General features: G+C 41.7%; 1 protein-coding gene across 11 annotated transcripts in view; it reads right to left on the bottom strand.

The window, feature by feature from the left end:
- ehbp1 (EH domain binding protein 1) overlaps positions 1-23795 on the bottom strand; it is a 155598-nt gene that overhangs the window by 59789 nt on the left and 72014 nt on the right. For all 11 annotated transcript variants that reach the window (XM_042433041.1, XM_042433049.1, XM_042433039.1 and 8 more), the window contains 5 exons: positions 17520-17698; positions 16644-16692; positions 9303-10121; positions 7400-7441; positions 6951-7097 (listed from right to left, as the gene is read on the bottom strand). In XM_042433041.1, coding sequence (XP_042288975.1) covers positions 6951-7097; positions 7400-7441; positions 9303-10121; positions 16644-16692; positions 17520-17698 — 1236 coding nt within the window. The remainder of the gene's footprint in view (positions 1-6950; positions 7098-7399; positions 7442-9302; positions 10122-16643; positions 16693-17519; positions 17699-23795) is intronic.

Genomic DNA, 23795 nt, shown 5'->3' with positions numbered 1-23795 from the left:
CTGACAGACGAGTAAGATGGGAAGGTTTTGCCCTTTAAATTGACAGGATAATTACTGGTAAGAGAGAGAGAGACACAGAGACGAAGAAAGTGAGAGAGAAAGAGAGAGAGAGAGATGGGGGGGGGGGGGAAACATGAGCTGAACTTTGTGACAGTGGGCAGCAGAAAAACACAAGTCACTTGTCACTGCACAACATACTTTACAAGCAAAAAGGGGCAGTCTGTGTGTTTGAAGGGCATCATCACAAAATAAGCCCCCCCCCCTCCGAAAAATCTCTGATATTGTCGATACCTTGGTGCGATATGGGCTACTGTCAATTATATCAGAGTCATCCAGAGAATGCTTCTCACATAAATTTGTCTGTTTTGAAAGAAGTGGCTGCTGAATTTAAAAAGACGACAAGTTTTTGCTAAAATGCATACCAACATATGTCACTGTGAATTTGTATTATTAGTATTTGCACTGTATAATTTCACCTTTTATGACAATAAAACTCACTTCCTCACTTATGGCCCTTTTCGACTGCACAACCTTTCTTTTTTTTTTTTTTTTTTTTTTTTGGAATTCAGGAACTGTCCCTGCATTTCAACCGCGGGAACCTAGCACCGGTTTTGGTTGCTGAGCCAAAGTTTCAGCCCTAAAGCAAGTATTTTCTAATGGGCCGGGAACTGTCAGGGTGGAGTTTGCAACACTAACAGGCAGCCACAATGTCTGAATAGCATCCATTCAGGCTGCATGGAAGTCCTCGTAGTTGCAAGTATCAACAGGATTCGGGACTGAAAAAACATTTTCTATCTAAATGACAGTTTTGAAGCTGATTTCTTGAGCAGTTTATAAAAGAAACTCTCTTAGCTTATTGTATCAATAGGTTATGTATTAAAGTAAAAAAAAAAAATACAACAAATGGTGTCTTTAATCTGTTATTTGTCTAATTTGCCTAAAAGTTAATGGTTCTTCAGATGCAGTGGAAGTGCAAATACATATTCCTGAGTGGAGTCTCTGGGACAATTTGGTCAGCAGGAAAATCAGAGATATGTAAAGTCACAAGTGCGAAAACCTGAACCGCATAAAGACACTAAAATATCATGAATGTTAAATGTATGTACACACACGTGCATATACTTGTGAACACATTTAAATCACACAAAAGGCACACACATGTCCAAAGTAATTAAACTTTCCACTCAAGCTAAAACAAATTCTTTAGACACTTAGTAAAGTGGTGGGATTACTGTAATTTCATATGAACATTAAATATTCTCTCGTCTGAGGACTTTATCCTTCATATTTTATTCATACAGAGTGGCTTTAAGACAAAGAGAGAGGGAGACTGGTGCTACAAGGTGGACATAAAAAAAAATATCTGACACTTCCAGTCTTGTACAGTGGAAATTATTTGGTCAAACATGAGCATGAGGCATGTGATGACTTGACAAAGAGAGATAGAAAGGGAGGTATATGTGTTCAGTGGAGGTTTGTAAGTGTGCGTGTGTGTGTATTACAGCTTTCCTCTCTGATGGCTTGATCAGCTCTTGTGATGCAATTGAGAGAGCGGTCTTTCACTTGCTCGTTAACACACACACACACACACACACACACATATGCACACACACACACACACACTCAATTTGGAGACTGCCTTTGATCTCCACTCCAGCCAATTCAGCCACGACACATACCCACACACTCCAACACACACAGTACAAAGAAACTCCCCACCGAACTATTTAGTTTCATTAGGTGCAGATTCTTCAAAAAGAAGAGAGAGAGAGAGCAAGAGAAAGGAGGGAGGGAGGGAGGGAGAGGGGGGGGTTGTAGGAAGAGGAGGAAGAAGAGAGAAGAGAAAAGGGAGAGCTAGGAGAAGAAAGGGACGCCAGCCACATTAAAATGAGACCTGGAGAAAAACTATTACTGCTGGGAGAAAGTTGAAAAGGAGAGAGGACAGGAGGAGGAGGAGGAGGGGGGAGTAAAGGACAAAATGTGGACAAAAAAAAGGAGAGTGAACAAGGCCATATTTGCATTTTCAAAATAGATTTCTTTTTCTATATTTGCTGCAAAGACAGCCGTTCACTGGTAGCCTTTTCAATGGTTGAACTCAAGAGATGTTTTAAACCACAGGGGCCTAAATTAGGATATTTGTATGCTGGACTTGTAATATTATCAAATGATTACAGGATTATGTTAGATTGGATACATTTATTATAAGTAATGCTGCAATTTGAGTCAATAATGTGAGATTTGGGATTATGAAACTCAAATTTTGCTATAATAATTCATATTTCTTTGTTATGAACTGTTGGCTGCCTAAATATGCCAGGAAACGTTCATCTTTCCAGCTGTCACTGTTTGGAAATTAGGGCCAACAGCCAGGTAAGAAATAGCCGTTATTGTGTCCCTTTGATAAACTCTTTTCTTCAGTATCACTTGGAGGAAATTGATTATTCAGACACAACATGTTTCTCAGTTTTGGAAAGTTTATGTGCGCCAAGGCTCAGCCAGACGGCCTTGTTTCAACCATCAGTGACACAAATAAAAGAAAGAAAGAAAGAATGTACGGAGGAGAAAATGAGGACATGAATGCAGTCAAGTCAGGATCAGAGGACAGCAGATGGGAGTAGATGACAACACCCGTGGGTCACAACAGCAGAGACCCAGGAGTCCCCTCCACTCCTGAGGAGGAGGAGGAGGAGGAGGAGGAGGAGGAGGAGGAGAGGGAGCGATGGAACAGAGAGAGAGAAGAGGGGAGGAGGAGGAGGTGGTCGGGGTGCTGGTCGGCAAAAATCAAACAGGACCCAATTATAGGAATCACAACGAGTCAGTGAGCAGGGGAACTCTCTTACCTGGAAAACACCAAGGCATTTGCGTGCACTTTTTAACGCATACCACAAGCACGCACGCACGCACGCACGCACACACACACACACACAAATGTTCAAAAGAATGCTAAAGTGCACAGGTGCTGCATACTTGAACACACAGCACACACGTATTTTTGCTTTACAGTTTTGCAAAGAAATACACACAGATTCACACAAACACACACAGACTTCTCCCAAACCTAGTGTGGATCCTGATAATTAGCCTGGCCAGGCCGGTGTGAAATTACTATTCTCATCTGCTAATGGATGAGAAGACCTGAAGCGAATAGACACAGACAGACACACACTTCTCGATTAAAATAATAACAGTAAGAAAAACTAAAAGACCAAGAGAGAGACTAAAAAAAAAAAAAAAATCCTATTGCTGCAATAATAATAACATCCTTGCCCTAGATATTTGTTAGAAAAGCTCATTAATTACCCATCTGGCTGTTGGTTGGGACATTACAACATAACAAGACATCTACACTGCGACTAATGATAAATTGTGAAGGCCACCTATCAGGAGGAGGAGGAGGAGGAGGTGGTGGAGGGCTCGAGACAATTAGTAGTACCGATTATCCATCAAAGACTACAGAGAGTAGGACAGACGGCAAGATAAGATGGAGAGAACTGAAAGAGAAAGATGAGATGCGACAGAGAAACAGAGAGATATAAAGGACGAGCAGAAAGAAAGAATGAAAAAGAGAGAATGTGGCTAAACAGGAGAAAAACAAATGGACACAAAAAGAGGGAGAGATTGTGTGTGTGTGAGAGAGAGAAAGTGACTGAGAAGACGAGGGAGGGAGAGAAAGAGAGAAAACTGAACCTGTGACCTTAGATGAAAGAACCAGTCACTGTGGGCTACAATTAGGGATGGCAGGAGGGAGAGCATAGGTCAAGAGAACAGGGTTACACACACACACACACACACACACACACACACACACACACACACACCCACACACAGTCCAAACAAGTATCCAACACATTGTTCAGTAACAACAGTCACTGTAGCTGTGGATTTGCAGGTATTTATGCATTTCCTCATGCATTTACACTTGTGAATGCATGCTATGGGTTTAAATTCTTAAGAAATATCCACATAGAACTGTTGTCAATACGATGTGATGCAGCTAATATATCCTTGTGTTGATTTATATGTTTTTTATATGTGTCACATTTAGCTGACGCTTGTTTAAAATGTGTTTTTATCATTGCAACAGTAAAAAAAGCCCTCAGTTCCAACTTCACCTATGAAACCAAACTAATACCAAAGAACAGACTAAAACCACAAAATCTTGTTGATGTAAAGACAAAACTTCTGTTTAATCTGTTGCATCTCCCTTTGATCTTTTTTATTTAAAGCTGAAATGCAACTATGAGGTGCATTATTTCCTATACTTCACTGTTTCCATAATATGAATTAATGAAAAGAGATTTCATATTGGGAGATATATGCAAGGCAGAAAGGTTTTACTGATGAGAATAAATAAGTAAGTAAGCACATACTGTATGTATGACGTTAGAGTTTATTATTCAGTTGATGACAGTACTTATGTTTTAAAAAAATCCTTCTTGGCCTGATTTTAATTGAATTAAAGCTTTAATCTGTGATGTGAGTTGCAGTGGGACTTTATTTCTGAATTTTAAAGGATGAAAAGAAATCTCTTGGAGAAGGTTGAGCCTCTGTTGACGAGTCTCACCAGCTGCTACTCAGTAGATTTTTGGAATAAAAGTTTAGCATCTAATAAGAAGTTTGGATTTGTTGCTTCCAGGAACCTGCCGTACCCGACCCCTAAAATGATTCATACAGTCCAAATGTAGCTTGTCACAATTTTTTTCAACAAATCAATCATTTCAGCGCTACATAGAGTTCTGCTGTTGTACAAAGCCCTGACTTGCGCAGCCTTGAGCAAGGCATGATTTTAGTTTATTAAAAAAAAAACTTGGACTAACTGATTTGTGCTTTGAACGCTACACCCCTTAAACAGCTAATGTGTCCCCCTCCTCTCCCTCTGCCCAAATCATTCTGTTGCCCCCACATTAGCCACTTCCCTGGAAGAATGAAGCCCGCTTTAATTTAATTAAATTATACCTTATGCATGCTAAACAGCAAAGCACCTACTTAGACGGATGGAGAGTTAAATGGGAAAGGCTTGGGCCTCTCCAGCTGATAACATGGACACACACACACACACACACACACACACACACACACACACACACACACACACACTCACGCTAATCAAAACAAGACATCAAGTAATCTAATCTGAATCACTAACAATTATCAGCACATTGGCCTCAAGGCCAGTCGTATTCCTTTGATCAATGTTTTCTATTAAAAAAAGTGTAAACAATTCAATATCTCCCTCTCACTCCTCCTCTTTTCCCTCCTTCCCTTATGCATGGAAGCGGTGCGTGCGTGTGTGTGAGGGGGTTATTAACCAATTGTCCTTGGAAATGAGTAAGGAAATGAGGAGGGGAGGGAGACAGAAAGATAGAAAGAGAGCGGAGGGGTGGGTCTGGCTACTTTAAGGAGCTAATCCAAGTGAAGTCAGCCATCTTGCCGCACAACAAGGGACAGTAGAGGACCTTTTTTTTCGTTGCTTAGGAAATATATCGGCGCAGCAACAGCTTTGAAAAACTCTTTTAATTTGCTTTCTTCCTCTGAAGACTTTTAACGCCACCAGTCCTTGGAAGGTCCTCATTTATTTCCTCAGATTATGCTGAAATGGTTATTCCTGTGGCCTACACACAGACAAACACTGACAACACACTTTAATACATAAGCATGTGCACGCAAGCACACACACACACACACACACACACACACACACACTAAAAACCATCTAATTCAAGGGCAAATTTCTCTTTAAGGATTCAGGCAGCAAATGCAGGGGCATGTGGCTGCTGCCTTTTAGATATTTCATTACCAAAAGGTATTTATTTCATTTTACCCTCAAATCCCTTGTTGTCACAATTCTCACAAGACCATATTTTTTTTCTTACCCCCCTTCCCTTTCCTTTCCTTTCCCTGAAACATTTGGAAACGTCACTGAGGATTTGACCACAGTGCTTTCCCAGGGTAACTCCTGGTCCATCAGTGCCCCCCTCCCCTCCCAGTGTATTATGTTCAGTGGAGCGTACTAGGTTCAGAGCTGGCAATTTCACTCGCGTCTTCTCTAGTCTAGTTTGCTTCGGTACAGCGACTCTCACCCCCCTTTTACCAAGAATGTACTTTTGCTGACAGGTGTTTGTGTACAACATTTACTCAGTGTTCAGGGAAATTGACGGGGGCAGCAAATTTGGTCGGGATGTCATAAAAATTGTGCAAAGTCAAGATGACCAAAGAGGGAGACTCAAAGAGAGAGAGAGAGAGTATGTGTGTGTGTGTGAGAGAGAAGGAGAGAGAGAGAGAGATGTTTATAGAGCAAAAAGGGAGTGAGGAAGTCCATCCACATTTCGTTTTTTCTTACTGACACATTCAGCTTGTGACATTCAGTAGTCCTCGAGAGAGTCTGAGCAGAAGTTAATGAGGAAAAGTCTTCTCTCCTTCTCCCAGCATTCTCATAAAGTGTTCAACAAAGTGGACTGCCAGAGGATGAGACATCTTGGACAGGCTTTTCTAGCATTTTGCAAGTGTAGCAAGCAGCAAATACGGAGCTGTGGAAGTGACATGAGGGTGTTGAAGAGGGTGGTGGTCACTCTAGTGGCTGTTCCTGCACACTGAGGTGATGCTGTACAACACTCCAGTGCACGGAGCAAAGAGGCAGAGACAGACAACTCAAACTCAGGACAGCGTTTACTTACTACACACAGAGGAGGTCAGACGAACCTGAGCCCTCCTCAGAAACCTGTACACCCAGGCTGACTCAAACTGGGCCTCAAGTTGAGACTTCTTCCTGTCAGATTTCCTTCCCATGTGTCTTAAAGCTCCTCCAATTCTTAAAATGACCAAAGAATTGACCTACTTGTTTTTATTGTATCAGACAGACAGTATCATTCCTCAGAGAAAGGGAAAGTAAACCGTTTCAGTCCCATAAATGCAAGCACACACACACACACACACACAGCACTTTGACTTACATCGCTGACATTTGTGGCCCTGTTTGGTGCGGTGACAGCTGAGTTGGGGACGTTCTTGTTGCCGGCCTTCATTGCAGCGTCTCTGCGGGCCTGCTCCAGGAGGAGTCTGGCTCTCTCCTTCAGCTCCTCCTGACGAGACAGCACCTTCTGGGAGACGAGACAAGGATTGAGTGTGATAACGTGAAATAATGCTAATGACAATATCCAGGACTGGGTACTGTTCACTTCCAATTAAACTGTGTCATAAATAAGGAATCTTTTGTTCACTAAAATGTACTTTGTAAGTACACATATTGAATATGAGATATTAGTCCTTTTAGATTCTCACACACTCTTGCTTCTTTGCAAGTGTATGGTAGGAAAAGCTGTTTGTGACTCTAGAAATATAAAGTATCTACATATAAAATATTGTATCAACAGTCTACTTCTCTCCTCAAAATTTTACTCACCTTCTCAGCTGGGGGACTTGATACAGGGGCAGGTGTTGGCTCCTTTTAAAAGAGAAAACAACATTAACTAGGTGTGCAGAAAAAATATTAGCTGACCTATTTAATAAAAAATATATATACACATGAAAAAAACCAAAAACACCTAAAATTTGCAGACTTACAGGTTCTAAATTGTAACAAATAATAGTTTGTACTGATACTATTCCCCTTATACATGATTCTTACCAAATTAATTAACTGAACTTAGGTGATGCCATTGACATGAACACTGACTGACATCTTTACATAGCAAGCTTTCACACAAATAGCTTTCACATTTCTTGTACAGTAAGCAGACAGATGTATAAATAGATTAAGACAAGCTGCCCGTAATGTACGAGCAGGGTATATCCCCCCATGATATACAGGACCTCCAGGACACTCCGGCATTACGGGGCCAGCCTACAAGCTGGGCTCACGACACTGTCTGGGTCCAGTAGCGTGGAGATCATGACAGCTTTGACAAGAAAGCAAAACACACACCTAGCCTTGGATTTTATCTGCAGGGTAATCCTGGCTATATTATAACAGGATGCATACAGGACAAACAGAGCTTTTACATTTGGCTTAGACACAGTAATATTACAACCAAGCTGTTTCTAACAATGAAACATGTTTATCCTTTCAACAAGTCAAATCTGACCTGGGTGCAGGCGAGGATGCATCCCGCTAGCTAGATAACAGGAGATCAAAATGGGGTGTCATAACTGTCATAACCCCGCCCCCCCGCCCCTCCCTCCTGCTGCCCCCCCGCCTGCCCCGTGACCTTTCGACTTGTAAACAGGAAGCGGTAATCTGGGGTTAACCAACGCAGGCAGCAATGTATTCAATGTGTGTTTGTGTGTGAGTGTATGCGCACATGCATACAGGTGCGTGTGTGAGACAAGATGAGGTGTGCTCTGCGCAAAGTGTCGCCACGCCTGAGCAGTCACGGCGCCAACTGCCATCAACTGAAGGGATGAGAAATATAATGAAAAATATAATGAAATGTCAAAGCAGGGGGTTTTCCTGGGTGCCTTCTATAGTTGCCACATGTTAAGGGCCCGGCCTCGACGTGTCTGGGTCTCGGCAACGAGACAGGTGACGACAACATCTAATGCAGAACGGGTGAATTTCGGTACGGTCATCTCTGCAATGACATCAACGAGGTCGGGATTTGAAGCTTAGCGAGTGCCAGGAGGGAATGAATGTTCACCGCATCCTCTGTCTTATGACTGATGTAGCTGTGAAAGTTTCAATCAAAGTGAGGGTGCAAGGATAAAAACCTGAACAATCCATTTAGGGGCCAGGCAGCTACCTGCAGGTAAACACTGTCAGAATCTTAATACCTGACTTAAGTAGCCGGATGAGAATTAGTGTACATCACACAACCTGATCCAGAGGTTGTTTAACGTAGAGGATTTATAATTAGCTTTGAGATTGTTTAATGTATCTCTTACTGACCCCTAAAGGACACGTTTAACTATATTCAAAACACTGAACACATTCCTGTTTCTACATCCCTGCAATAAGTGAGCTGCTTTGCTTCTCTTTTATTAAAATCAGGTGATTTAAGAAACTTAAAAAGAAGCATAAAATATTAATTATTCAGCATGTTAAAAAAGTTATTCTTATTTATAACTATTCTCAAATGGTGCTACAAAGTGAAAACAGTTATGGTGCTTTTGAAGAGACAGAATCTGAGTTCCTCTTTGACAAAATCATAACACTTTCACAGAGTTATGTGTCTATTTTAGCATGATCTGTAATAAGATCCTTTTTAAATAAATGTATTTTAGCCATTTGGAACTAGATTTTTCTCATGTGGTATTTACATTTTCTCATGTTGTTTGTATACAATGGCATTATTTGTCTGGGTGTTTACCTGTTTAGGGGGCATATCTGTGTGGTTGACTGGAGGGGAGCTGGTGTCTGAGGCAGGCTCAGACTCCGAGTGACGCAGGCTGGCCCTCTTCTTCTTGATGAGGTCGGCGTCCCTGTTATAGGAGAAGCCCAGCTTCTGGTGCGGTGGAGAAGAGGAGGAAGGGGCTCCTCTCCTGGTGGGAGACCCTGGCTCCATACCTCCGTCTCTCCTTTTCTCTCCCACCTCATCATACTGCTGTCTTTCTTTCTCCATCTCTCTATCTACCCTCTGTGGTAACTCGCTAAGGTCTAAAGTGTGGGCTTTGAGCAGATTCCCCCTGTCCTCAGAGCCTGACGGTGTCACATGGGTCGAGTCTGTTGAGGAGGTGCCCAAAGCTGTGCGTGGTGATGGGACAGGAGGTGAGGTTTGCAAAGGCCCTGCTGTTTGCAAGCTGGCTGTAACTGCTCCTACTTCTGCCTTCCAACCTGGCTCCATCGCCTCTTCCTCAGCGCCTTTAGTGCCGTTAGATTCGGTGTTAACACCAGCAGCAGATGAAACGGGTGAAGAGTCAGCCTGGCGCGGCTGCACGTCATTGAGTTCAGCGTAGAACTTGTCCTGGCCTATGGAGGCGTTTGTATCGGTTTCAAAGTCGCCCACCTTGTAGGTGCTGCGACTGCTGTTGGCTTCTATCTGAACCACGTTGAGCTCCTCACCGGAGAAGTGGGCCCGGATCTGGTACAGGTAGGTCATCACTGTAAGCTTGTCAGGAATGGCCAGCAGCACCATGTCGGATGGTTCCAGGAGACGGGAGATGCCCAGGCTCGCAAACCCATCATACGCCTGCCAAAATAAAAAAAATAAAAAAAGACACCACAGATAAACTGTCATGTTACAAATAACGCCTACCTGTTTGAAAAAGATTTGGATAAAGGAAAGAATATGCCACATTACATCTAGGATTGAGGGGGTGGAAGGGTGACAATAGTTGGTGAGATAGAAGAAGTCTGGTTTCTTTTTCCTGACATAAGTTGTATTTGGTGCATGGTGCATTGCATGTATGATCCATGTGTGTATGTGCTCATGTGTGGTTGTGCGTGAGAGACACCTTTGGCATGACTGCTGACAGGTCACGTCAGGGATGGTTGTCCCCGATAAGAGACGCAGATACCCCAAGGCAGAGCGCTTAATCCCGATGTGTATGTGTGTGTGTGTGTGTGTATGTGTGTGTGAGAATGTGCGCGCAAGTCCTTATCGCTCCCCTACATCAACCTGCCCGCGCTCTCCGTCACGCGTGTAATTGGTCTGATTAGAGTCTGATGAGAAAATACAGGTTTGATTATCAAGCGACACACGAAACCCAATCCCCCATCACCAGATAGACTGAGACAGAGAGAGAGAAGGGATGAAAACCATTATCGCAGCCAATGACAGGTAAATAAATAGATTAACAGCACACACACACACACACACAAACACACACAGACACTACCTCCATTCCCACACACACACACACACACAACCTCCCCATCCATCTCTCCCAGGTATCACAGCTTGTATCTGGCCTGCTTGATAGTGTTGATCTAATTCCAACCTGTTGCAGCTCTCGTTTGTTTCACTGCCTCCGTAGATCTCCCCAGTCTATCAATCTCTCTCTCTTTCTCTCCGTCTCCCTCTCTGACTTCCAGAACCTCCTCTGTGTTTTTTTTTTTTTTTTTTTTAAACCTTTATTTACCCCCGGGGGATTGTTTTGAAGAGCCCGCTTACTCTTTTCAACTCTGCTATGCTTAAATATAAGTCCTTTTCTTTCCTCCAACTCTACATTTCTTGGCATTTTTACTTTATCCAGAGAAGAGATCAGCTGAGCACATATGATTCTGCTCTGCGTTTGGACCATGTCATTCGGGAGCTTTGTAGTAAACAACTGTCTAACTGAAGGAGCCTGAGCTACTTCAATGATGAGCTGAGTTGCATGCTTTGCTCAGAGGCCCCTCAACTGTAATACTTATTAAGAGAAAGGGATTTCTTAGACACCTTTTTTTTGTTTGAGCACCCAAATGCGTAAGTGTAAAATGTTTGCACTATAGTAAACAGCATGTACACTACTTTTTTGTTAACTATCACACAACACAAAGATTAGCTGCAATACTGTAGATGTGAAAATTAATGTTATGCAACACTAAACGATGATGATGATTCATAAGTAGAGCTGCAACGATTTGTCAATAGATTGATTAGTTGATCAAAATAAAATCAACCTGCAACTTCTGATAATCAAGTAATTGTTTCGGTCCTTTTTCAAGCAAGAGTGCCAAATGTTTTTTATGATTTATCTATTTATTGACTGGGACAGTGTCCAGTTTGAAACATTGAAGATGCACTGCACCAGAGTTAGCTTGAAGCTAGTTTGAATCTGTAGTCCCGGTTCCACCTTCTCAGATCTAATGTTTTGCAATTTTTCTTTGTTATATATGACAGTCAATTGAATATATTAATGTTCTGGACTGTCAGTCAGACAAAACAGGCAATTTGAAGACATCAATGCAGGCTCTTTGAAACTGTGAATGCCATTTTTTCACTATTTTTTTTAGCATTTTATTGATTAAATGATTTATCAGCTAATCGAGTAATTGGCAGATTAATCGATAATAAAAAAAATTGTTAGTTGCAGCCTAATTCATAAGTCTTCAAAATCAACTGAACACTCACTACAGAGTAAACTGATGAGTGGCCTTCCAGTTACAAACCCTGTTTGATGTCGTTCATTTTATTTCTCCAACTGTATTTATTTCTATTACAGATGGAGAGAACTGGAGACACGAGAACAGAAGGAGAGAAAGGGAGACTAAGTAGGTGGTGCATTTAACTGAGATGTTTCTCAATTTACAATCAATTATGACGTCTTTTGTTAGGAGGAGTCTTTTTTCACTCTCACCTATTTTGTCCCTTTCTATTGATGTAAATGGTAACAATGGGAGGAACATCTATACTCGCACAGGGAAACGAGGGGTATGCGAGTTTGTGAGCTTGTGTGTGTGTGTGTGTATGTGTTTGTGCCTGCAAAGACAAGGCAAGAAGAAAGAGATGACGGCAGGAAAAAAAAAAAAGAAAAAAGAGAGAACAGAGAGGAGTTTGCCTTTACAGCGAGCCTGTTTAAGTTCCCCCCCTCCTTCCTGTGGCAGAGAGGGAGTGTGAAAGAAAAAAAGAAAGACAGAAAAGAAAGAAAAAGAATATGGGGAATAAGAGGGCCTGATTGGGTTTCTAACACGTATTCAGGGGAGCAAAGTGTGCTTGCATTGTTCCCCTCTCGCCCAGGGTAGGCTGTGAAAGAGAGCGACAACTTTGCTGCTCAATAGGGACAGAATGAAAGAATGAGAGAGAGAAAAGAGCGAGACTGGGAGAAAGTGAGAGCTGTACGAGGAGGAAGGAGGGAGGGAGGCTCTCGAACTGGGTTTTGTTTCAGGGTCGATGTTAGTCTTGACATCTGCTACAGTCTTTTTGACCTCAGTGTCATGCTTCATTCTTTCTATATCTTCTCTTATAGCTTGACGAGTGCTGATGATGTCATACCGAGACACTGATGACTATTAACGGGAAGACCTGTTGTATTTAGATGAAATGTTTTCTGGAGGTGGTAGCCTGTAGCATGTGCAACAAAAGTTAGCCTAGCATTACTGAAAATGTTGTATCACTTAAAAGTAAAACACTGATGATAATTAGACAGTTTTTCCTAACACACTAAAAATGAACTACTTATTACTAGGTAGTACTTATTACTACTGCTTGGTACTTTTGATTTTATCTTTCGCCACCTAAAAAAGTTCTCTCTGTAATGAGCAGAACATCTCTGGTAGGGCTGGGCAATAAATCAATATTATCTTTTATGTTTTGTTATATACATTAAAGCAACAATGAAAAAAATGCTGAAATTCTCTTGTTCCAGCTTCTTAAATGTGAATATTTTCTGGTCTCATTAGTCCTCTTCTTTAGTAAACTGAGTATCTTTGGGTTGTGGACTGTTGGTCGGGACAAAACAAAATATTTTAGGTTGCATCTCGAGCTTTGTGAAACTGTGAGTGACATTTTATAGACCAAACAACTAATCGATTAACTGAGAAAATAATCAGCAGATTAATCGAATAGAAAAGTTGTTAGTTGCAGCACTAATATATATTAATTATTCCAAGCAAATTATTATTTAACACCATCAAAATGGGTTATAGAAACTTTGGTTTTACATGTTAGAAGACTAAAACAGTTTATTGCAATCAATTTGTTAGTTTATATGTTATATTGCAAACATATTGTTACAAGAAATTCTCATTATAAATGATGATTTCCGCTCTTATTAACAACTGGAACGAGCCTGTCAACAGACTTCATCTTTTTTATAGCTCGACACTCACTGATTAGAGCCACATTTTTGTCCAACATGAATGTCAAATATTTTGGGAAATATCTGTTCTTCCTCACTTTCCATCATCCAACTGACAAAAGCTTTGGGTCTGGACTAAATGTCACCGTTGCCTGCCCCAGGCCGCTGCTCCCCGCTCCCCCTCATCTCCCTCTCAGTGACTGACAGCTATCTATCGTTGTCAATCAACTCCCCCCCTCCCCTCAGCCCAACCCCTCACGGTTGTGCTCAGGGCGCTTCAGCCTGCTGCTTGGTGCTACACTATCAGATGGCATGACAAATGACTTCTCCTTGGCCTCATTACACACACACGCACGCACACACACACACACACACACCAGCACACCGACAAAACAAACATGACTGAGAAGCAAGAGGTCCAAAGACACAATACTCTCAACATGCAAAATCCTGAAAGAGACAATCATCCACCAACTAGCATACATACACATACTCATTGATAAAGGATCATTTCAAAGTCTGTGTATCTTCTAAATATTCACTGTTTTTTTTTTCTACCTACCCCCGATATTGATTGTTCTTATCTGTCATAATTCAGCACAGTCCGAAGCTCATTGCAATCACTCTTCACAGATAGACAGTGAAAGGAGGAGGCGGTATGTCTATCAACTAGCCATGAAAAGCAGAGATAGGTGTAGTTTATACATTTCCATTTCTGCTGTCCATTCAATAAATCCTATACATCCTAATAACTACTTATGACGTTACTTGATAAAATATTGTGAATAAAAGAGAAGTGTCTTTCCACTTCTGTTCCTTCTTCACATATTTTAATTTAATTTTTTAAATGTTTAATTTCTTCTTTACTCCTCTTTCTTTCTTGCTTCTGTTTGCTATTTGGGGTCCTTCAGCTGCCACACTATGCTGTCCTCACCTGTGCCTGTTACAGTGTGAGAGCTTTCTCTTTTCTTGCTGGCAATATCATGGACACTCCTCTTTTCAACACCTTCATGGTGCTACATGACACCACACGACGCATTACTCCTCTTTCCTTATAGCCACATACAACGCCGAGTGTAATCCATGTGCAACTATGATGCACTACTGGATACATACTAAAAACAAGCACGAAGACATCACATCCGACGTCAGCACAAACCAGTTGATGTGAAGATTTTGACGCTACATGAGATTAATCTGAGAATCAAAATGAACTGACACAAACCACCAGTGTCTGACTCATCGCAGGTAAGGAAAAACTAAGACTCGTGAAGCACAAAATGCTATTAATATCTGTTTTTGTTGGATAAATTAACGAGAATCAGCCGCTTCACCGGTTGCTAACTTTCTGAACTGAAAATATTTGAATCCTTGACTTGTCTAAGGTGAAACAGGACCCTGACTGGGCCAGTGCAGCGCACATCATTTTAGGTGGGAGGCCAATAAACAGGACACATGAAGACAAAGGCTTTTTAGTGGTCTTCTTATTCCACATTTCACAACATATATCATTCTACTAATGACGCTGGATTTGAGGCTTTAAGTTCAAACAACTTACTGATACCCCTGGAAAAGAGGAAATGTGACTTCCTACATGTGACTCAATAAAAAACCTGCCAAGAGGGTTAAACAAGAACTAGTCACACTATTCATGAGCTTCCACCTGGTCAGGCATATCCTCCATGTTGCTTATACACACATATATATATATATATACCCACATTCTTGAGGGCTACATGAGCACTTAGGCAGGAGGTGACAGAGGGGCAGTTAGGCGATATCTACCTGTGTCTCCTCTGTGCACTACGGCTTGCTCGGCCACATGTACAACAGCAGCTAGCGTAGATCTATACAGAAAGCTGGTCGCAGCACGCTGGGTACAGTGCTGCAACTATTCTCCAGCTATCACCTTCTACGGCATATTCCCATATTACTTATATCTAACCAATTTCTTCAGGGCTACTTGAGCACCTGGAGGGGGGTGAGGGGCAGTTAGCAGATATGGGATTGGGTCTCTCCCTTTCCCTCCACTGTGGTTATTGTCAACAGGGTAGCATTCATGCCTAACAGGGCCACCAGAGGTTATCGCTGAGCCAGAGTGTGTATGAGAAGAGGAAATCAAGCTGCAGGAACCCGACGCATATCGTTCTGTGTAGCCCTCAGGGGCCAAAGAGGGGACAGGGCGTCTGTGTGTCGGTGTGTATATATGTGTGTGTGTGTGTGTGTGTGTAGTAACAGAGCAAAAAAAACAGCAGTGTGCATTTGTGTGTTCTGCAAGTGTGTACGGAAAAAAGTGAATGTGCGCGCAAAGAGCCGGAGGGACCGAGGGAAAATGGTGATGTGAGCGAGTCTGCACCTCAAACTGTGAATGTGCAGATATGATGGCATAGGGCAAATACATAGGAAATAGGAAAAATAGGTGTGGGGTACATTTGCTTTATGAAGAGACTTGGTTATTCAGTAGAGGAGAGGAGAAACCAAAGAAGCAGTGATACTCAAGCCAACGTGGATTACAATTGATACACACCAATAAACCCACTCCTGCACACTCTTTTACACACACGTACAAACAAAACAGTCTACAGTCTAATCAATACGAGACAAATATGCTCTTATTATACACACACACACTGACATCAACACACACACACACACACACACACAGGCTGTTCAGTAAGCTCCCAGCAGGCTGCTGAGTTAAGATACCATCTCTCCTCTGCCAGGTGACTAAGTTATGCCTTTCACACACAGCCACGTCTACACATCACAGCAGGGGGGGAACGTCTTATGAAAACTGTCATTATAACATTCTGGCTGTAGTGCGTATGTGTAACTGTGAGTACACGCATTTGCCTGCCTTCATGTGTCACGTAAACACACACACACGCTATATCCAGGGATTAATGGCAGATCTCTAAATAAGGCCAAATGGAGATGTGGATGGGAGGGAGCTAAGTGGTGTGAAGGGCCCAGCGGTGGTTGCCTCTTACCTTTTTGTTGTTTTCTTTAATATCCTGAGGATTGAGCGACTTGTAGTCTCTGGAAGAACAGTGGGGAGGGTCGGAGAGGAGGCAGGCAGAGGAAAAAAAAAAGAGGGAGAGAGAAAGAGAGAGAGAGAAAATGGGAGACAGAGAGAGATAGCAGAGAAAGAGGTGTGTTTAAATATGCGTCACATGTAATGGCATTAGAACTGTAACATGCAATTTCATAGCGGTGCAATCAACAGAACTAATAGAGTGGAAAATATGTAAAATAACACACACAGGAATGCCGTGGCACACAAGCATAAACACACACACACAAACACACACACACACACACACACACACACACAGTTTTGATAAATTATCTTCATGTCTGCAGGTTTTTCATATGTTGTACACTAAACATTTATGGAATTTAAGGAACATTTTAGGAATCACACACACACACACAGGACACTCGTAATGTTCACACACAATTACAAAGCACACACGAGAACAACGAGATTAGTGTTGGCGGCAAACATGCAACTCTGTATTAAAATATGAGAGTGACAGATGGCGTCCGCGTGCATAAGTGCGTACACATCTTTCATCTCAAACAGACAGACAGTAATGATGTATACAAGGACACAGCATGATGACAGGTTAACTGTGTGTGAGCAAATATGATGCCAAGGTACCAAATGAGAAGAGCTTTCATCTAATGTAAACTTACAAGACTTTCCCCCTGACCTTTCACGACCTAGAAGTTTTACTTTTTTTTCTCTCAAGGAGTCAACAGTCTAGTTTCAACCATGATTTGGCTTGCTGGTGTTAATTCTAGGCCTAATATTGTCCTCAACGTTCTCTCAGTGTGTGTGTGTGTGTGTGTGTGTCTCGTACATTATGTCAGGTCTGAAGTGGTGCAGCAGGGCGCAGAAGGCCAGACCGTTCCTCCAGGAGGTGGTGAAGTTGGTGATCTTCACCCCGCGGTAGTTCTTGGTGACTTCGCGGCACCAGGCCAGAAGAGACTGGCTAGCGTTGGGCTTCCCTCCCAGAACCGGGCTTGGGACGGGGCTGGGCTGCAGGTAGAGAGAGGAAGAGGAGGAGGAGGAAGGGAGGAAGAAAGAGAGTTTTTGAATTTATCTTTTGAGAAATTATGCAATACTTGATATCTACTATACTGCACACTGTACATTATAGTTTCTCCCTGTAGATTGTGAGAATATCGATGACAGACAAATTTGGGAAGATACATCACTTTCTCAAGCAAGTTAACATAAAATAAAAACAACCTCTCACAGAATATTGCGCCAACCCTTTACACTTTGTACAAAAGATTAGTTTGTAATAAAGATTTTGTAAATTATATTCTTGTAATTGCTCACATTGCCATCCCCCCTCCCTCCAACTCAGAGCTCCTTTCATTATTTCTCAAAAGGAAAAAAAACAAAACGTTTTACTTAGCGACTTCTCCCATCCAATTAGCTTTTCAGTATGTGTTAGCATACTGACATACAATGAGCCCACACGTGCACGTATGCGCACACACGTAGACACACGCCATAATGAAGGGTCATTCACAAAGCAGTGTATGACCGTGGATAATGTAAACATCTTATTAATTAGCTCCGCCTTTGAAGTCTTATCTGGGTCGAACGCTTTCACCATTAGGAGCCTTTTCCTCTCCCTTACTCCAAATCCCACAAATCCTTGGTGGCATGGAGACACTGGTCTTCCTCTAACAGCCAGCAGAACCAATGCTATTCTGATTATTCCGCTGGCTATTCACTAATCTGTTTATGGAGGGACAGATATGGGCTAATTCTCTCAGATCATTTTGGAGTGTCTGGTTAGAAATGGCAAAAATGTCATTGAGATTTGATTTTATGCATTAGAGGCCCATGAACAGAATGACTATGAAATGTGTTCAAAAGTGCATATTACTATTGTATGTTAGACAATAGCATTAACATATTACTAACAATATGTCATTGTGTATAAACAAGTTTCATCGAACTTGATTTGACTTTTTAAAGGCTTTAAAACACTACACAAAATATGACATTTTTCAATCCTAATAAATTTGAAAATTTAAAAAGATATAGTGTAGTTTTGTTAAATTGCAAGTTTTTAGAAAATGCATCTGCTTCACTGAACCACATTAAAGACCTTTTAAAGGTTTTATGTTCAGTTAATGTGACTGAACAGAGAAGTCAAGTCCTACAATTAGTCTACCATGTCTAGTCTCGTCATGTCTAGTCTCGATTGTGTACGTTTTAGTAAAATATTGACTCAGACGACAAATGCAATATGCAAATGTAGTCATGATGCTGCTTTCACTGCCACATGACAATCCCACTAGAATAAGATGGTTAAGGAAAAGTTCAAAATTAAACCTTTACTTAACCTTTAGTAGTGAAAAGTGAATGAAAGAGATGTTAGTTTTACACAGGCTGATAATGACAACCATAACGAGTTAACCCAGTTTTTAAAACACATAGTCAGGGTCTGGAGAAAAGACAGCTCACATTGAGCCTCTGTCCTGTAACAAGGCGAGCGGTGGCCAACCAACTCCCTCTGTTGGCCTCTTTCTGCTACTGCAAGGACGAGAAAGTGAGAACTGATGGGAGCTAAGACTTCATACACATTATCCTTACAAATTTTGGGGAAACAGTGCAATTGATGTGCTGACTGACTTGAGCATGTTTAAGATTTTTGCTGAACCCAGGACAACTAGTTTTTGCTGGGGCATAGAATAGATTAAAAAACAGACTTTGTTACATTTGAAAATTGTAAAAATATATGGAGGAGTGGTTTGAGGACATCACTCCAAAGGAAGAGATGTGCTCAAGCTTACTGCTGAGCCCCAGAAGTGTACAACTACATGTCTGAATGCCTGTCCAGGACCAATTTTAAGATTATATCAACCAAAACTTAACATCTGCTTTATGTACTTTATACTAGCCCTTTAGATATTTGGCTGTCCTTGCTGTTGACAGAGTTTAAGACACTAAAATTTTAATTGTTTGTAATGTCAACAGGCATAAACAAAAGACTGTAACAACACTAGCCAGTGAGCTGTAGTCTTTGAGAACCTGGATGTCTTGTCTTGCTCTTCAATTGTTGTAGTTTAACCTGTGACCGTGAGCCTGGAGCCTGCTGAGATGCCACAAGGACCAAGATGAAAGAGACTGGAGGCCATCTCTAATAGCAACTCCTAACCTTTGTACCAGTGTGTGTGTGTGTGTGTGCTTGTGTGAGTCATGCAGGCCCCTATGGCAGTCTCAGTACAGGGAGACGGTAGCGGGAGCCTGAGGGGCGGACACTTGACATTTCCGGCTCATCTTTAAAAGAGGGCCTTAACCTTTCCCCACAGCTTCTCCAGACACGTTTTAGGCGGCCTCGACAATGCCTGCGTGCCACCCAAACAAATGGATAAAAAAAAAAAAAATAGAGAAAAGGGAAAAAACAATACAAAAAGTGAGAAAGTCAATACCGATTACAACGTAGTTGCGATTACTGTACATGAGAGGAGAAGGAGAGTTCAACGTAAACAAGGAATTGTCTTTTTAACCCTATCAAGAAGGACAAATAATGTTGTCATTGAATATAAATATATCACTGACAAATCTAACATAATGTTCCTATTCAGACTAAAATACCATACGTGCATATACTCATTGTTGGCCGACTGGACTAAACTTGTTTCTCCAGTTGTCTTCTGTTTTTGCCACTGTTTTTGTGTGTGCATCAGTAAAAGTGTGTGTGTGTTTGTTGACTTTCAGTGTGGAATGGTCTTCCTCCAGGCCTTCCTTTTCTGCTTTTTCAAGTGACGGTGGAAAGTAGCTGTCTAATTTGAGCGCTCTAATTACCTGGGATTAGACACCAGGTGCTATTAAAGCAATTAGACACACAGCACACTCCAGTGCCGCAGACCCTGCACCCTAGCCGGCAGAAAACACACACACACACACACACACACACACACACACACACACACACACACACACACACACACACACACACACCTGAGTAACATAGCCAGTGGGAAAACATAAACGTACATTAGCCAGCAAGACAGGCTCTTTCTCGTATACACACCCAACCACCTATCCATATACAAGTGTCTGAGCCAACAGACAAAATAAACACAAACGAATAAACAGTTGCACTTTAAAAAAGTAAAAAACTTCCTCACACACACACACTGCTAATTAATTACATACAGAAGATGAGGACAGTGTGTTGATAAAAACTGATCAGTTTGAGGGTTTTAAACATCTCTGTTAAACCAAGCGAATATGTAATTCCAAAAATGCACGTGCTTCAACGAGACTATGCATCCTTTTCTTCATTCCTGACAATTTTTAGATTTTAGAAGCGGCGTGGTATTCACCCAACAACGGTGGAGCACGCCAAGCAGTGACCCCACGTTCATAACAACCCCGACTGATGTAATTTTCTCAAATCGCCAGCCCAGACTGTTTCATTACTCTCCTTACTGATAAAGGTTTATAAATGCATCTACGCGCTCAAGCTTTCATATCCATCAAATATTGAACAAATACCATATCTTCTTTTACAGTAACAGACTGCACAACCCTAAGACACAAACACGGGAGGAGTGAAATTTTCATGAGGAGCAGAAATGCACCCTGACTTATCAAACAGTTTGCTGTCTTGCCTGGAGGAAGGTGTGCACATGTATGTAGTGTATGTGTATGTGTGTGTGTGTTTGTCTTTTATCTGTCTGTGTGAATGTCACTGGATGTGTGTGTGCAACACTGACACAGCCATGTAGCTAGCTCGGCTCGAGGGTAGGATTAGCGGAGGAGCATTGCCTCGGCCCACAAACATTCCATATTAAAAAATGAAAAGGCAACCTTCATTACTATCAGTGGCACATAACCTCCCCTCTTCCTCCTCCTCTGCTACTATTATACACAGCCCTAACAGCCTGGGTGAAAAATACAAGCCACTGACAAGAGATTCCATTATTCCTGGTGCCTCAGTGTCAACAACATACATCCGATGGGGCAAAGAAAGAAGAAAATGGAAGGAGGGGAAAAGGATGGGAGAGAGAGAAAGAAGGGGGGTTAAGCTCACTACAATGCCTGAATGACAAGATAGGAGGAAACCTGGGATTGGAAGCATCCAGTTTCCTGTTGGTACTAGTGTCGGGAAGAAGATTTTTGGTGTCAGCAATGTTATTTTGGGAGGGTGAGATGTGATCTGAGATCTGGAATCATAAGTAAGCGGATGAACCATGATATGGAAAATTAGAAAATTGTCACAGGTCGATCTATGAGCTTAAGTGAAAGAACAATTCTGCAACGAGGTTGGAAGTCTTTTAGATTTGGGCAATTTTCCAGTATCCCAGTACTGTATGTTCTCTATATGAGCAAAAGTAATTTAAAATACCTTTTAGAGGAACTGCAAACATCCACTGACTTACAATGAGTTTAACAGTTCTAAACAGTCCTACTTCACCAATATTATAAATGGCTGAGACAGTGTAGAATACATCTAGGTTAAGTTTAAAACATTCAAAGACAGTTTCACATATCAAAAAAAATGTTAAGATTACAATACTAATGTTTATCATCTCAATGATTCTGTGAAAAAGTTTTCAACAAAGCCTTACTTGCTCTTTTTCAACCACAAAGTTCATAAAAAATAAGGACATGTAATTGATTATAGCAGGTGAATCTTTATGGACAACTGAAGAGTTAGAGGCAAAAATCTGAATAACACTACTGCTGGGTGATCCTGTTGCCTTTACTGACGATGGACAAATGTAAATAAAGTTGCAGAGCATTAAACACAATTAGACGACTTAAGAGTATGGAGGCCATTAAAACTGGCCTTTCAGAGTCATAAAAAAGATACAAGTCAAACGCTTTAAGTGGCAGCTTTGTCTCTCACTCCGGGGCATAACGCTTCAATGGAAATTTAACTGGCCTCAACCCAATGACATAAACCCACGACTCTGTGGAGAGAAAAGAGCTTCCGTGTCTTTCCAATCTCACTTTCATGGCTTCAAAGCAGTGTCAGGGAGTGTCAGATTTGAGGAGGTGTTGAATCTCATACTCTTTAAAACTTGTAATCCGCTCAAGGAGCCTACGGCAACGAAAAAAAAAAGTCCACACACACACACAAGCACGCACACACACACATAGAGCGAAGCACACATAAACACACAGACTCACTCCAAATGACAACAGTGTCTACAGTATGAAACCACACATACTGTATATACGCGTACACACTCAAACTCTAATGCACTGATACTGAACAGTAGGCACATACACACAGACAGACACACTGAACTGAATGTACATACACATACGAGACGGGCAAAAACATAGAGACATACTGTACGGCTAGACGCGGTTTAGAAAAAGTAGGTAAACACACAGTAACACTCACTAACACCCACTTGAAAAACATTAATACCTGTTCACATTTAAGAGGATGAGGTTTGTGCACTTAAGTGGCCTGTCCATCCTGCTACTGAAAAGCTCCCATCTGATTGGCTGGGCTCCAACCATCGACATGCTCAATTATTTAATTGCACCTTCAATCAAAACAAGCAATTTGTTTAATCTGGGCTTTTCTATGTCCGACGTCTTCACATTAGAAAAAGATGAAGCGGAAAAAACAGAATGATCACCTCGCGTCATCTTACCCATGAAATTGTGCTTCGGATTTCAAACGTTGCCTGCATGAGAGCAGAGGGGAGGGAGCAAAGTCCAATCAAAAGTTCAATTATGTAAATGGAGATGTGGAGTGGATGGAACAATAGGGAAAAGGAGGGGGGGCCGGGTGACAAAAGGCTGGAGGAGGAGAGGAGAGAGAATGTACCGTGAAAAATAATACATATTAACATACAATGGAAATATCGCATTACTGTTGTAATCACAGCGAGGAGGGGCTCCTTCCAAAGAGAGCTGTGAGAGAAAAGTGTGTGTGCATGTAGACGCTGTTTAGTTAGGTCAGGCTTCATGTGTGTGTGAGCAGGCAGAGAGAGAATGATAAGCTTTTACACCTGAGAGCTCACAGGGAAGGTTGAATCTATGACAGACTGAACCGGCTACTCTTGAGCAAGGCACTCGGCTGCTATGCTAACCAGCCAGGCAATACCGAACTCTGTATTTATGCCGTAGCTTTGTGCGA

This window comes from Thunnus maccoyii, chromosome 14, assembly GCF_910596095.1.
Source record: "Thunnus maccoyii chromosome 14, fThuMac1.1, whole genome shotgun sequence".
Lineage (NCBI taxonomy): Eukaryota > Metazoa > Chordata > Actinopteri > Scombriformes > Scombridae > Thunnus > Thunnus maccoyii.
Note: the sequence above shows the minus strand (reverse complement) of the source record. Positions and strands in the feature narration are given on the sequence as shown.